The sequence below is a fragment of the Equus asinus genome, chromosome 20, assembly GCF_041296235.1.
Source record: "Equus asinus isolate D_3611 breed Donkey chromosome 20, EquAss-T2T_v2, whole genome shotgun sequence".
In the NCBI taxonomy this organism is placed as follows: domain Eukaryota; kingdom Metazoa; phylum Chordata; class Mammalia; order Perissodactyla; family Equidae; genus Equus; species Equus asinus.
Genome location: NC_091809.1, coordinates 33,396,116 through 33,410,948, shown reverse-complemented (window position 1 = coordinate 33,410,948; position 14,833 = coordinate 33,396,116). Strand labels below are relative to the sequence as shown.

Below are 14,833 nucleotides of genomic sequence, written 5' to 3'. Positions count from 1 at the left end.
GGTCTGGAATATGAGGTGCTAGCAAGGAGCAGCAGGCAGGAAGCGAGGATGGTGAGCAGGGGCCGGAGTGTGAAGGGGTGTATTGTTACCCTGGGCACTGGGAGCTTTCTTCCAGAGGGCGATGAAGACTCAGTACATCATCACATTTGTCTTTTAGAAAGACAACGCTAACGAGTATGTAGAATAAGGACTGCTTTAAGTGAGAGATTGGAGTTGTGGAGAGCTGTCAGGACAAGCTTTCCAGAGATGGTGTGGGCCTCAGCTGGGAGGTGGCAGGAGATGGAGAGGAACACACTGGAGCCTCTTTGAGTTAGCCCTGATGGGAACTGGCTATGGGTGCAGGGGGCCAAGGTAAGGGAGGAGGTGAGGCTGACTGGATGGGGGATGAGGTGAATAGAGATGCCATTGGCCGACTTGAGAAAACAGGTGGAAGAAGGTACATGTGCACCTGTATGTTGTTTGGGTACATGTGTGGGAGGGAGTCATAAGTCTGGTTTTAGATTTTAAGGACCTGTGGGCTAGCTAGGTGGAGACGGCTACATACTGGTGAAGCTCAGGCAGTGATGCGGGCTAGGAGTGTGGACTGGCGGGCCAGATGGAGAGATGGGGCGGTTCGAGTTGAGAGTGAGAATGCATTCTGCTCTATGAATATATATGAAATTAGAGATTCTCTTGGTTTTCTTTTAAAATTTGACTCTTCTCTTCAGCCTTCCCTATTCCCACACTGTTCTCTCTTTTCACAACTACAAGAGCAGAGGTGCAATCTGCCTGTGCAGTCACCAATCTTGCTGTCTCCTCTCCCCCCAATCTGGGGCCTTTCCAGGAGCCTTGGTTTTCCTTTATGAAATGTAGGGACTGTCACCCAATTGGGCTCTGCGTTCTACGAGTGTCTTTCACTTGGTCTGCTGGCTGATTCCAAACGTCAGAGTGGGATGTACTGATGTGAAGGAGGAGATTCCTGGCTAGCAGGAAGAGAAGAAGGGGAGGAAGAGAGAAATCTTTCCTTGGAGTGACTTGATGTTTGGAGTCTCACCAACCACAGCTTGCAAGTGTTGGACAAGTTGCTGGGCTGCTGCTGCCAGGTTGGCTAAGAAGTGACATTGCTGGATCCATCACCTCTTGGCTCTTAGCAGTAACAAGGGAGGCTGCACAGAGGTGCAGGGAGGAGGCAGCAAGGGCAGGCAGAGCACGGAAAGCCTTGCTGAAGGAGATAACTTCTGGTCTCTCAGCAGAGCACTGGGAAACCCAAGAGGGGAGAAGACCGGGGTCTGCTGGCACCTCGGGCTCTGCTCTGGGACCCACACTCAGGTAAGGGGTGGGCCTGAGCAGGGAGAGCCAGAGGCAGCCTTTCTTCTACCACTGCTGGGTCAAGGGCTACTTTTATGTTCTTCTTTAGTTAAATAGCAGAGTTTTATGCCCTTGAGTTTCTGATGCTCTTATGGGCCAGAGGAAACTCAGGCCTACGAGCCTCATGCGCACTGGGCTGTGGATGCTCAGCTGGACATTTTCTCCGCCACTCTGGGCTCCCGGCACTTGCCTTGCTATTCAAGATGCGCGTTCCCATTGTCCACAGACTCCTCCGCTTCCAGAGTAAACAGAGGCAGGAAGCCTGAGGTGAGGCAGTGCGCACTGACTAGGTTCATCAGACACAAGGACAAATGAGGTCGGTGTTCCTCGAGTCGTTTCTAAGTGAAGAGCCAGAGAAACGCTTCCAGGGCGGTAGCTTACAAGTGGAGACTCTGCCATCCTGGGAGGTTCTCAGGAAGACCCACCCAACCTGTTGGGTTCAGTGAGGAGCATGACGGATGAGAGCAGGGTGGATACAGGGAATCAGCTGCTTCCCAGGTGCTTTGTTTCTCATTTATGAGATTTGTGCCCCCAAGTGCTTTGCTGTTAAGTTGTAAATTATCATGAATGGGAAACATTTTAAAGCTGTTATCAGTTATTTTTACCTTAGTGTAAATGAAGATGCCAACAGCAGCAGATTTTGAGAAAGGGGAGTAAAGACGCATGAGAAGAATTAGAGAGAGCACACAAAGCATGGTGGTGGTGGGGTTAGACAGGGGATACAGAGGATGGAGGGGAGAGAGGCGTGCTAGGAGGAGACAAGAATGGAGGAGCGTGGCGCAGACAAGAAGGGGTAGCTGCTCTGGGTTTCCACAAGCTGCACACCTAGCCCCTAGTTTTACCTACAAGAAGAGAGCAAGAGCCACAGCTCACCTTGCTTTTTCTTGGCAGAATGAATCAAATAAATTGCAAACTCCTAAAGTGAGAACTGTACCATACTTTCCAACTACAAGAGTCCAGAATAATGCTGTTCACTCTGTGGGCTCAATGCGCCCTTACTAATGATAATAAGAATATCCTTCCTTTTTCATAAATAAGGAATTCAAAGCTCCAGAAGACTGGGTCATTTAACTAGCATCCCCGAATTACCCAGCGTCACCCTGGCTGGGGCTGGGCCCTGGCTCGAAGATCTGCGATCCGGGGCAAGGAGCTAGGCTGCTCCTGACCGCTCAGTGGTGTAAGGGTGGGTGTGACAGGCTCAGGTTCTGGTGCAGCCCTGTCTGATTTTCAAGTATTTTGGCAACACGCGTTAGAGAGGAAGCTTCCTCCTGCTGGGCGCGGGCAGGGCTGAGGAACGGGCTTCTGAGAGTCCACCAGTCTCCCAAAGTCACGGCCAGTGCTGAGTGTGGGTACCTGCCGAGCTGTTTCTCAGGATGAGGTTTCACTGTTCACGCCTTCTCCGCCCCCGACGGTTCAGAATTGCTACGTTAGAGCATCTTGTGACCTATGCTGAGTTCCAGTGACTGGAGTCCCCTTAGTGCCACAGTGTGGAGGGAAGGAAGTGAAAATGAGGACAATGGAAAAAGTGCTCTTTTAATACAAATTAAATAATACTCCTCTGTGATGGGTATTCTCTGTGGCTTTTTGTGAAAGCTCCAAAGACAGTAGACCAGTCATGTTAGGGCCATCAAGTTAACTGTTGACCCAGAGTAGGCTCAGCTTACAGGCAACTCACTTCTTCTTATGAATTCTATTTAAACTAGCTCGTATGTGTTCGCGGAACGTGAGAAGCAGTGTGTGTATGGAGGGAAGAGGAGGACAGAACTGTGTGCGGAGGGGAGTGTACGACAGGACGGGAGGGAAGAGGGTGCACCCACGATGTGAGTGGGCAGGCTTGTATACACACACGCGAAAATGGCATGGTCTCGCCAGAAGGCCGGCAGCTGAGTGAGGCACAGAGGAAACAGCCGGCTGGAACTTACACAAAACGAGTGTTTCGGTCTTCCTGTGCTTCTCACTAACAACAGGATCTGTAGCAAGTCACTTAACCCCTTGAAGTCTTCATTTCTCTTACCCAAAGTGGAGATGTCAATCATTCCTGTCCCACTGCTTCCCTCCCCAAGTGTTTTTTTTTTTTTAAAGATTTTATTTTTTTTCCTTTTTCTCCCCAAATCCCCCCGGTATATAGTTGTATATTCTTCGTTGTGGGTCCTTCTAGCTGTGGCATGTGGGACGCTGCCTCAGCGTGGTTTGATGAGCAGTGCCATGTCCGCGCCCAGGATTCGAACCAACGAAACACTGGGCCGCCTGCAGCAGAGCGCGCGAACTTAACCACTCGGCCACGGGGCCAGCGCTCCCCAAGTGTTTTTGTGAGGATAAAGTGAGATGTGTATGAACTCATTTACAAGCCATATGCTCTTTTGTATATGTCACATACACTTACCAAGGAGAGTCGGCTGATGGAAGGAGACGTGGCGGTGGAGAGGAAGGAGGCATCCTACTTTGGCGCCTTGTCTAACATTCTGAAGAAGCCCAGAGGTAGTGCTTTACTCCTCACTGTGCTGGAGAGCCGGAGGCTCGAGTTCAAGCTCAATCTTGAAGCTACTATTCTGGATACTGATAGCGATGGGGAAAGGGTATACTGGGAGGAGCAGAGGAGATAGAAGCTTGTTTGGCAGAAAAAACGAATTGCTTTCCAAATCCCTAGACAGGAGTCAAGGATTTAGTATTCATTTCATCTCCTTCTGGGTATCCCTCCTCGACCGGCCCTAAGGCTACTGCTATATCCTGAAGAGCCGAGAGCACCAAAGTCGTTTACACTGCTGTGTGTATGTGTGTGGGTCTCTAAAATAAATGGATAAGTTGGGAAGCCTGAGCCATGAGGGTGGTGGCTGTCATTTAAGACCGTACAAGAGGGGACTCAGGGGGCAACAAGGAGGCAGCCTGGAAGTGTTATTTGGGGAGTTCGCCCAAGCCGAGTCAGGACCGTTTGTCCTAACCTGCTAGCGTTCAAGAGAATAAATACAGCACTTAAGCACCAGACGGACTTCTATTAAATATTTAGCCCCAGAGGAAAAAACAGAGTGGGTGGCTGAGAAGGAAAAAATAGAGTTAAATATTTTCTCTGAGCAAAGAACAATGGCCCCAGGCCCAGGGCCATAATTCATGTGGCCTTAGATGAATCTCCAGCTGCTCCAGCTGTCTCCACATCTGGGAGAAGATTGGCCAAGGCCTCCAGCACTTGTGGAAGCCAGTGGATGGTGCAACTCAGTAATTTAACACTCCCTGAGCCTTCTAAGAAGCTTCCCAAAGTCTGTGCCCTTCTAGGTGTGGTCTGCTCTGCCCATCTCTGTGGGACGGTATCCGTGAAGAGCAGATTATACACATCTGGGACTTCTGGGATCTTTGACAAAGAATGGCGGAGACATAAAGCACAAAAAGCGATAAATTCTTAACTCTATTTTCTGTGTAAAGCCTGATCTAGATCCTAACATGGTAAAACAATATTTCATAAAATCTGATCTGAGGGAGGGGGAGACCTCTTTCAGCCACTTTCCTCCCCATTAAAATCTCGCCTAGACCACAGGGCTTATTCCTCATTTCTCCTCCCACTCTCTTTTCTCCTTAATTGTTTTCTCCCCTTTGGGGAGATAATCTGGGATGCTTGATTTTACAGGTAGGCAGAAGTCACCCTTGGTCCTGATGTTGGTGAGTAATCAGGACTTGAAAGAAGTGGAGTCTAAGTCTCTGAGCTGAACTCCGTGGCTGCCTCCTCTGGCCTCAGCGCATCACCCTGTTGGGCTGATCATCGTCTATCTTTTACCTGGAACCTCCTTTATCCACCTGGCTCAGTCAATATCCGCTCTGGGGACCGTCATGAGACTGATATAAAAGAAAAGGAAGCCCTGGTTTGGATGAGTTTCCAGGCCGGTACGGCTGTAGCCCAGGCTCAGGGAGAGGATTTAACATTTAATAGCAAAGGGCAAGCGAGTTCCAATAGCTTATTCCTCTGCTAGAAATGGAATACACATATGTTGGAGGAACTAAGAAAAGAGAAGCAGTTAAAGCGGTGTGAGTTAAATTAAGTGGCGTCCTATAGAAGTTGAAAGTTATATAGACAGGCACAGATAAGCTTGAAAGGCATCCTACATGGGAAAGTGGCTTACACAAAGCTGAGCTGAAGAAGACAAGCTAAATAATTGAGCTAAAGCCAGGTTTTCGTGTAAAGGGTAAAGAGAATGAGTTTATGAGATGAGCAAAGCAGCTGGCTGGCAACCTTAGACAAGACACCCTATCTGCCTGGCCCTCAGTTGCTTAACTAGGAAAGGAGGCTCCTAGGCTAGGTGACAGGGGTCCTGGGCTGAGGTTCTGTCAGAGAGGTGTAGGAAATTAATAATTATGGGAGCAGTGTGGTAGGCACTCCAAATACTAGGAGAGAGCCTCATCCCCATCTCAGAGATGAAGTATCTTGTCAAAGTCTCACCAACTGTGAGTGACCAGGCTGAGGTTAGAATCGGGTGAACTCATTCATTCAGTATTTAGGAAGAGCGCCTGTTTGCCCAGCACTGTGCCAGGCCCTGGGGGATAATAGTGAATGAGACAGATAAGGTCCTAGTCTTGTTCTAGTTTTGGGGGGCGGTGGCGAGACGTTCAGTAACAAAGTAAAGATCCATGTGAACAAAATAGGCTTAGATAGAGGTCAATGCTACTGAGAAAATGAAACGTGATTTGGGGCTTCTTAGGTTGGGTGGCCCAGGAAGGCCTCCCTGAGGCGGTGGCACATGTGCTGAGAACTGAAGGTCAGGAAGAGGTCAGCCTAGTTGGCAAAAGGCATAAAAGGCCAAGCTGAGGTATTTAGAGTTGACAGCACTGGCTTGGCCCCTAAACTTCCTTTTGGGGAAAGAGTTGCTTTTTATTTCCCAAAGATCTTAAGACCATGGAGGACAGGGAGAAGCAAGACGGTGGCAACTGCAGGGTCCTAGTATAGAAGCAGGGCTGCCGAGGTGACACTGTGAGCTCCCAAGCAGAGCTGGGAGAGGGCGTTCCTCCCTTCCCTGTTAGGAATACCAGAAAACTCCCGAAGGTGATGATGGCAATCATCTTGGAGGGCCAAGTAAGGCTTGGCAGGAATAATAACAATAATAATTGCCAATAAGAATATTAACAGTACTATTAGATAACCTTTGAGAAACATTTTTTGTGTTAGATACCAAGCACTTCTGAGCACTTTATAGGCATTGACTTACAATAACTAGAGGAGATGGGTAGTATTATTATCCCCATTTTAATAATAAAGAAGGTAAGGCTTAGGGAGGTGCAGTAACTTACCTGAGATTGCACAGCTAAGGTCTGGTGGAGCCAGGATGCAGGTCGGTCCTTCAAGCCTGGGCTCTTAGGCATCATGCTATGTTGCCTTCCATAGGCCTCCAACAGTCAAGTAATATTTGACCTGGAAGCGACCTTAGATATTGTCTAGACCAGAGGTTTCTAATGCAGTCCTCTGATGGAAGACCTCTCATCTGGAATAATCCCTCCTCTTTTTTTTTTTAAGATTGGCACCTGAGCTAATGACTATTGTCAATTTTTTTTTCCTTTTTCTCCCCAAATCCCCCCCAGTACATAGTTGTATATTTTAGTTGTGGGTAATCCCTCCTCTTTGACAGATGAAAAAATTAAGAGTCAGAGAATCAGATCAGTTGCGGAAATGGAGTGTTGATGTTGAGTTCTCCTGACTCCTACTCAAGTACTCTTTATCCTCTGCTTCAGCATATCCCTAGATCTTCACTCCTGGTTAGGAAGCCCAAGCAAACCGATCAGACAGAAGTGCAGCTTCCCAAGACGGGAGAGACAAGCACTAAGTAAGATAATGCACATGAAACTCTTGTTGCAGTGCTTAGGGGAGAGTAAGTGCTCAGGGTATGCTGGTACCTGTGAGAAAGTCCACATGACTGGTTTCTGTGCTCGAGGGTGAGAACAGCTGGGCTGTGACTAGGGAAGGGGAAGCAAGGCACACAGGTGGGGAAGGGCTTCCTCTCGCAGTCCTGCCATCTTGATTGACATGCTGGAGCCTTGCTTTCAAACCCGATCCATCACAGGGAAAGAAAAATGTCATTGGAAACCTTGTAACTCCCCACTTAAACTGCTGGGTGCAGGAAAACAATTGCTTGCCCTAAATCAATGACTTATGATTGCCCTTGGTAGTCTGAGTTTCCCTTTAATTACAGGCCCTCTTGAAATGCTCAAACGCACAAAACGCTTGTAAACATGAACTCCCTCTCTGTCACACACAATCTGCCCATATGCCCACTCTCCCTTTCATTTACAGAGCATAAACACCCATCTCTTACTCATCCGCATAATGAATTTCAGCCTCGTGCATCTCAGTTGAAGAGCGGCCCCAGGAGAATCATGCGCATCTCAGCGGTCTTCCTGTTCCAAGGTCCCAGGGAGCTCTTTGAAGAGTGGATCCTTTATGGGGAGAAAATAATGGGCAAAAAGTGCTCTTCACTGATGGACAGTCCCAGCGTTCTCTTCCCTTCAAAAATAGTTGTTTACTTGAGCAGCCACTTTCCTAAGAAAATTCCAAAATTCTTCCATGCCACCCCCCTTTTCGGCTTCAAATCATTGCATACTCTCCTCTCCTCTTGCAAACTCAACTCAGAGCCTTTTGGTTCTGGAAAGATTTTCTAGGTATCAAGAGAGACTAGGAAAGCCTGCCTTCCTCAGCTCGCCTTGTTCCTTGTCAGAAGAAAGAAGTCAATTTTTCAGAGAGAGAAGGGGGATCTTGAGGCCCAGCCCCTGAGAGAGGGCTCCTTAGACTCCCCTCCAAACTCCACAGGAGCTCGCGGCCAATGGTTGCATCCTCACAGACGCACGCTCAGCCTCCCACTCCAGTGCTCTGCATGATACTCAGTCAAGGGGTAGATGAGAGAAACTCGTGGAGGAAGCACTGTCTGACTTTTTGCTGTCCACCAGTCCCTCAGCCCCTCCTGGTGAGAAGACAACTTCTTCCTCCGCATCCCCTCCAGGCGCCGGGGCACTGGTCAGCGTTGAACAAGGGTTCTGCTCCCCTCCCCAAGCCCTGAGCGGTAGCATTTGCCTATTTCAGTGGTGTGAATACTCCCACCAGGACATACTCCAAGCTCCTATTGTGGTGTCCCTGAAGGGGGAGAGGCACGGTAGCATACCATTTAGCATTTCTGTCCTACTTCCACCTCCCTCTGCTCTCTTTTCTGGGAGCTATAGGCTGTCCTAGCTGGTTGGTGGTTCTGGAGGCTCAAGAGCACAGACAATAGTCAAATAATTAGGATGTGATGGGGTTTGCTAGTAAACATAATTTATAGTTATTTTATATAATTTAATTTTTAGTAGTGGCTATGTTTAATAGCTGACTGGCAAAGTTCCTGAAAATTTGACTGTCTGCACCAGCCCATGGAGCACACCACTGCCCCAGGGCAGACCGTGGGCTTGGACGGCCCTAGGTTCCACAAAGGCTCTCCGTGTTCCTGGGAATTTGCCCTTCTGGCAACAGGGGCACGTCTTGGTTCTGGGCCTTTTAGGGGACACTGTGATGAAGAAACAGCAGAGATGTTGCAATGGGAAGGCTGAGGTGAGACCGGGAGAGGAGGTCAGTCGTGGCTCTGCATTCCCAGTGCCTGACCCGAACTGCCTAGAGATAAAAACTAAGACCCAGAGAGCGGACTGACGTCCGTTGGGACTGAAGCAACTGATGTGTTGGGCACTGGGGCATAACCTAAGAGCAAAACGCGACCGAGACTCCCTCTCTGGCTTCTCTAGCCAGCCCACGCCTCCTGCCTCAGCTCAACGCCACTCCCTCCCCGCCAAGTGGCTCTCCGCTCCGGAGGCGGGACCGAGTTCTTCGGTGGCCCCTGGAGGCTCGGGGCTGCAAGCTTTGGGAGGCTGGGAGGCTGGGAGGGGAGAGAGGGAGGGGCGCCGACTGGGCAGTCCAAAGAGGAGGGGTCCTTTAATAGGCTCGCCCAGCGGCTGGTTTGTGGCTCTGCGAGTGGCTGCGGCTCGGAGAAGCGGCCCGGCACCTCCCTCTAGTTTTCGGCTGCAAATCTTCGTCCTTGCACTTGACAGCGATTGCCCTTAAGCTCCCAGGGCGCGCTTTGCTTGGAAAGGCACAGGTAGGAGGCGCGGGCTGCCCGGTGCTCGCTCACAGCCCTGGGAGGAGTCTCCCTCCCTTTGCTCTCCTTTCTGGGAGCTGCGGGCTGCCCCGGAGCGTTGGTGGTTCCGGTGTGCGTGCTGCAAAGAGACCGTGCCGGCGCCCGGGGTGCCGGGCCGAGCCCTTCCGAGAGCGCGGCTGTGCGCTGCTCGGCGCCATGCTTCTGCTGGGCATCTTAACTCTGGCTCTCGCCGGGGGATCCGCTGGCGGCTCAGAGCCAGAGCGGGAGGTGGTGGTCCCCATTCGACTGGACCCGGACATCAACGGCCGCCACTACTACTGGAGGGGTCCCGAAGACTCCGGGGACCAGGGACTCATTTTTCAGATCACAGCATTTCAGGAGGACTTTTACCTACACCTGACGCCGGATGCTCAGTTCCTGGCGCCCGCGTTCGCCACTGAGCATCTAGGCGTCCCCCTCCAGGGCCTCACCGGGAGCTCTCCAGACTTGCGACGTTGCTTCTACTCTGGAGATGTGAACGCCGAGCCGGACTCCTTCGCTGCTGTGAGCCTGTGCGGGGGGCTACGCGGAGCCTTCGGCTACCGAGGCGCCGAGTATGTCATTAGCCCGCTGCCCAACGCCAGCGCACCGGCGGCGCGGGGCAACAGCCAGGGCGCACACCTCCTCCAGCGCCGGGGCGCCCCTGGCGGGCCTCCCGGAGATCCCACATCTCGCTGCGGGGTGGCCTCAGGCTGGAACCCCGCCATCCTGCGGGCCCTGGACCCCTATAAGCCGCGGCGGACCGACTTAGGGGAGAGTCGCAGCCGGCGCAGGTCCGGGCGCGCCAAGCGCTTCGTGTCTATCCCGCGGTTCGTGGAGACGCTGGTGGTGGCCGACGAGTCAATGGTCAAGTTCCACGGCGCGGACTTGGAGCATTATCTGCTGACGCTGCTGGCCACGGCAGCGCGACTCTACCGCCATCCCAGCATCCTCAACCCCATCAACATCGTCGTAGTCAAGGTGCTGCTTCTGGGAGACCGCGACACAGGGCCCAAGGTCACAGGAAACGCGGCCTTGACGCTTCGCAACTTTTGCGCCTGGCAGAAGAAGCTGAACAAAGTGAGTGACAAGCACCCTGAGTATTGGGACACCGCCATCCTCTTCACCAGGCAGGTGAGTTGATCAGTCACCTTTTTGGACCCAGACAGCCCCATTTTCTTAGACTCACCACTCATAACTCTCCAAATGCCTTTTGTGCCGCGCAATGCCCCCGAGTTTAAATTTCGTTGATCTCTTCTAACTCCCACTTCCGATCTTCCAGGGAGAGCCCGCTCCTGGGCTCAGCGGAGCTCGGGCTCACGCGCGTCCGGATGCACGTGGGCGGTCGGAGGAGCGCCTGCTCCTTCTGAAGGTGTTGGCCTGGAGGTAGCCAATCAGCGCCTCCTAGATCAGCCACCGAGGGGCCGGAACCCAGGAAGTTGCCGCCCCGGAGCCGCAGTTTGTTTCTAAGGCAGATAGGAGGCGCTCTGAGGATGGCGTTGGAGAGGGTGTGGAAGGTCCGCCCCTCTCCTATGGAGGCGTCTAAGCCCTTTCAGACACCTCCGCCCGGTCTTCCTTTCTCTTCTGGTAGAACTGGAATGTCTACCAAACGTCCCAGGTCAGCGCCTGGCTACGTTTCTCGTGGGTAACATGTTCAGTTATCCTCTCTCTGACCTGGGCCTGGAAAACCTGGATTGGGATGAAGGGAATCATTTTGGTTATTTCGTGGCTTGTAGTGAAAGGACAGACTCAAGTTCTGGGAGCTTCCCATCTCCATTGGTGGATCTCCTGTACTCTTCTGTGCTGGGCCTGTCTTCTGTTTGAGGGGCTTCCAGTTCATTCAGAGCAGGCAGCCTAGTTAGGGCAGCTGTTTGGATCTTGGAGTTTAAAGTGGAGTTTCGCTTGGAGCTGAGTTGGGAAAATCTCTTTCAGTTTTCCCAAATCCTCGTTGGCCGAGGGTGACCTGTTTGTCCTGATACATGTTATTGAGCAGAGCAGGCAAGGTCGCTCATGACCCTGACTCCCTGGCACTTCCTATGCGCTTGACTGCGGGGCTCCAGCTTCTGCCCCTGGCACTGTGGAAGTGGTGGGAACTTAGCAAACAGCCTCTGGAGACCCCAGCTGCAGAGTTGGAAAGATGCAGGGTATTGGGATTAGAAAGACAGATCAAAAAAGCAGATCAGAAAGGCAGTCCTGTCCTTTGCTATGGATCTATGAAAATCTAGATTCATAGGTGTTGGAGTGATTGGGTACTGTGAAAGTTTAGGATCCTTGAAATTTCTCAGATACAGGAGACTGGGAGCAAAGGGGACATCCAGGTGACCTGCTTCCTCTGATGTGGGACTGTGACCTGAGTCTGTGCCGTGCTCTTGTTTTGTTATTATCATAACCATAGCATTGGGGGGATGGCACTGAATCCTTGGTGACCCGTGGGGCTCTAACTCTCCACTGTTTCCACTTGGCCACTCAAAGCTGGCCTGGTGCACACAGGGCTGGAGCTGGAGTCTTCCACACTAACCCATTTGGCGCAGCTTGTCTCTTCCTGGAGTTGAACTTCCTGCTTCCCCAGCCTTCTCCTCCCACCACCTGGTTTCTCTAGGGAGGTCTTTGGCCTGAGTCTGTTTCCTTGTGCTCATTCTTCCAACTGAGGTCTGTAGAGCGGCCACTGCCCAGCCCTGCAAGCACTGCCTGAGTCATGGGGAAACTGCAAAGGAGGTGGCTTCGACCTCTGCACACAGACCAACTCTGCGGTCAGATTGCTGGGGAAAAAAACCAAAGGCCAGAACAGGATATCTTAATGGGCAAAGCAGCTGTTGCCCCATCTGCTATCTGGGATGCCCCTGTGGAGGTCACTCACTGGCTCTGAAGTAACAGACCTCAGGCTCTGCTGCCTAGTGGCTAGGCTGACTTTTGGAACCAGCCCTAGGAAGAGGATTTCTGCTGGGAATATGGGCCATGCCATCAGAAGGACCTGCCTTTTGAAGAAGAAGCAAGCAAACAGCGTGACAGCTTCTGTGTGTCAATGGTGTGTGCCACTCCCCCAGGGGGCTATGTTGACCATGCATAATGGGTACAAGATGTATGACCACCTGTGTCAGAAGCAGTGATGTGCAACGTGTGACTTTCAGAAACTGTCTTTCTCTTAGGCGTCTAGAGGGCAAAGCCAGAAAGTGGGGAGGCTGTGTTGGCAGGTCCATCACCCAGGTATGTGCTTTATGCTTTAGAGTAAACATCTCTCCCTCACCTCCTTGCAAGCACAGACTTCAGGGCCTGCTGCATTCTCAGAGTCTTAGGAATGCTCATTCCTGAGCTCCCCTGGGGAAGGTGCAGCCTGTGATGAGAACATGAGCGCACAGCTGCTCTTTCTAGACGAAGGCAGATGTGGTCTCCGGGAACCTGGGAAGGAGTCTCCTGCTATACTCCGACACAAGGGGGATTTTTGTTTTACTTTGCAAAAGTGAAACAAAAGTAAAAGGGTCAGTAGTAATCCTTTAAATCAGATGTATGAGCTATTCTGCTTGATCCCTGTTTATTATAATGTTGGTGTAATCAGTGCTTTTTCAAAGTAAAATTTGAAAACAAAATACACAGTTTGTTTAGATAGGAAGTTTTTAGGAATATGCTTATTTTGTAAATCGCCTTTTGTCTGCAATGGCCCTTGAGCTGATAGACACCTTTAGAGTCACCTGTTTCTTGGTTCCCCCAGAGAAATCTGAAAAATGGCTGGGACTCTTTTTGATTGATGATGCTCTGGTTGTGATTTTTGCAGGGAGAAAGCAGTTAGGAAGGGTCAGGCTTGGTCAGACTGTGTTTCCTCCTGAGGAAGAGCTGAGAGCAGCTCCCGTAGAGCTCCAGGTGCCGGGTAGCCAGGGGAGAGCAGTAGGACCACATGACTGGAGCCTCCCCTTCGGCCCACATCAGAGTTGCTGTGCGTGAAGACAAGTCTGGGCTCGGCTGTGGGAGACGCCGCTGTCCTCTTGGCAGGCAGAGGGAGGGGTGTGGGGTGTTGAAATCAAAACACTGGGAAGACTAGACCCAGGGAGGATCCTTTACTGTGTGCAAAGGAGAAAAAGTTGATCGTACAGCAAGAATTTTGACAATTTGAGGAGTTTACTTAAAGATTTATACATCTGAATCTGCAAAGCCATCAGCCTCTAGCCTCCTAACAGCAGGGTGAGGTCAGCACAGGGCTGGAACCGGGATCTGTGGAGAATTAGAGCCAGTCTTGCTGGGTGGACATTCATTTCCATGGGGAGAGAAGTTTCTCTGGGTTCCTGTTGCACTGGGCAGCAGGAGCCGGGGATTCATGCCGACGCCTGGCGGGACCGCCTCTCCGAGTCTTCTCTCTCTGTAGGTCCCATGCCTCTGCTGTTCGGGTAACTTGGTGCTAGACTGGCTCTCATTCAGTAATTCATACATTTTTTTAATACTTATTTCCAGGTGCTATCCCGGGCTGTGGAGATATGGAAATTAATGAGACGTGGCCTTTGGCCGCCAGGAATTCACTGCATGGCAGGGAGCCCAGCAGGGAAATAGCTCTTCACTATATGGGGTGTTAAGCGCGTGGGGGAGGCTTGGGCCCTCCTCTCTTGGGGGTCGTGCTCCTTAACACTGGAGCCGGGAAGCCCTCAGAAGGCCGAGGGCCGGGAGCCGAGGGACAGGTGGCAAGAAAGGCACTGGGGTCGGGAGCTGGTGGGATGGGGAAGGAAGCTCATTTCCTGTGTTGTAGAAGGCCTCTCCTCCTTTTGAACATCTCTTTTGCTATGACCTTTCCTCCTTGAGACTGACTTTGTTTTTTAGGGTTTGTTGTTTGTGCGTTTCTGCTGCTTATTTCTTCCTTTATTTTTTCTGTTGTGCTTAGTGCCACTCTCTGCCGTTCCCTCGTCCCCACCTCCTCTCCTCGTTTTCTTCCATGCTCTCTTCTTCTGCCTTTGGGATTGTCGAGGCCGGCTCTTTGTCATCTCTCTTCTTCTTATCTTCTTCCTTCACATTCTTCCCTCTCCGCCTCTGGCAATACCAAGCTTGGCGCTTACCTTCTGGTCTAGGGCCCAAGCAATGCTGTGTCTTGTGGGCCGTGTACTTACAGTATTCTACACTCTGAAGCCTGGAACAGCATCTGGAGCCCCGTTTGAAACAGAGGCCAGCTCTTTCTGTAATAAAGTGCTTGTGATAGAGCAGTGAAGTTTACTGTTCAGATTTAAAAAATTTTAATAATAAAATGATAATATGCAGTTTACACATATCTCCCAGTACAATAAAAGGAATCATAATTTCCTCAGGATCTTTTTTGAAGTCAGGCCTTGGAAGATATTAGCAGAGAGGGGAATCTGTAGCTTTGGTATTTCATAGTTTGTAAATCTTTATCACTGAATGGAAACTCA

The 14,833-nt window shown here is 51.0% G+C and overlaps 1 protein-coding gene across 1 annotated transcript in view; it reads left to right on the top strand.

Annotated features, from left to right (window-relative positions):
* Positions 1 to 6,491: 6,491 nt before the first annotated feature.
* ADAMTS15 (ADAM metallopeptidase with thrombospondin type 1 motif 15) overlaps positions 6,492 to 14,833 on the top strand; it is a 28,919-nt gene continuing 20,577 nt past the window's right edge. Inside the window, exon 1 of the mRNA XM_014858524.3 lies at positions 6,492 to 10,586. Coding sequence (XP_014714010.2) covers positions 9,630 to 10,586 — 957 coding nt within the window. The 5' untranslated portion in view covers positions 6,492 to 9,629. The remainder of the gene's footprint in view (positions 10,587 to 14,833) is intronic.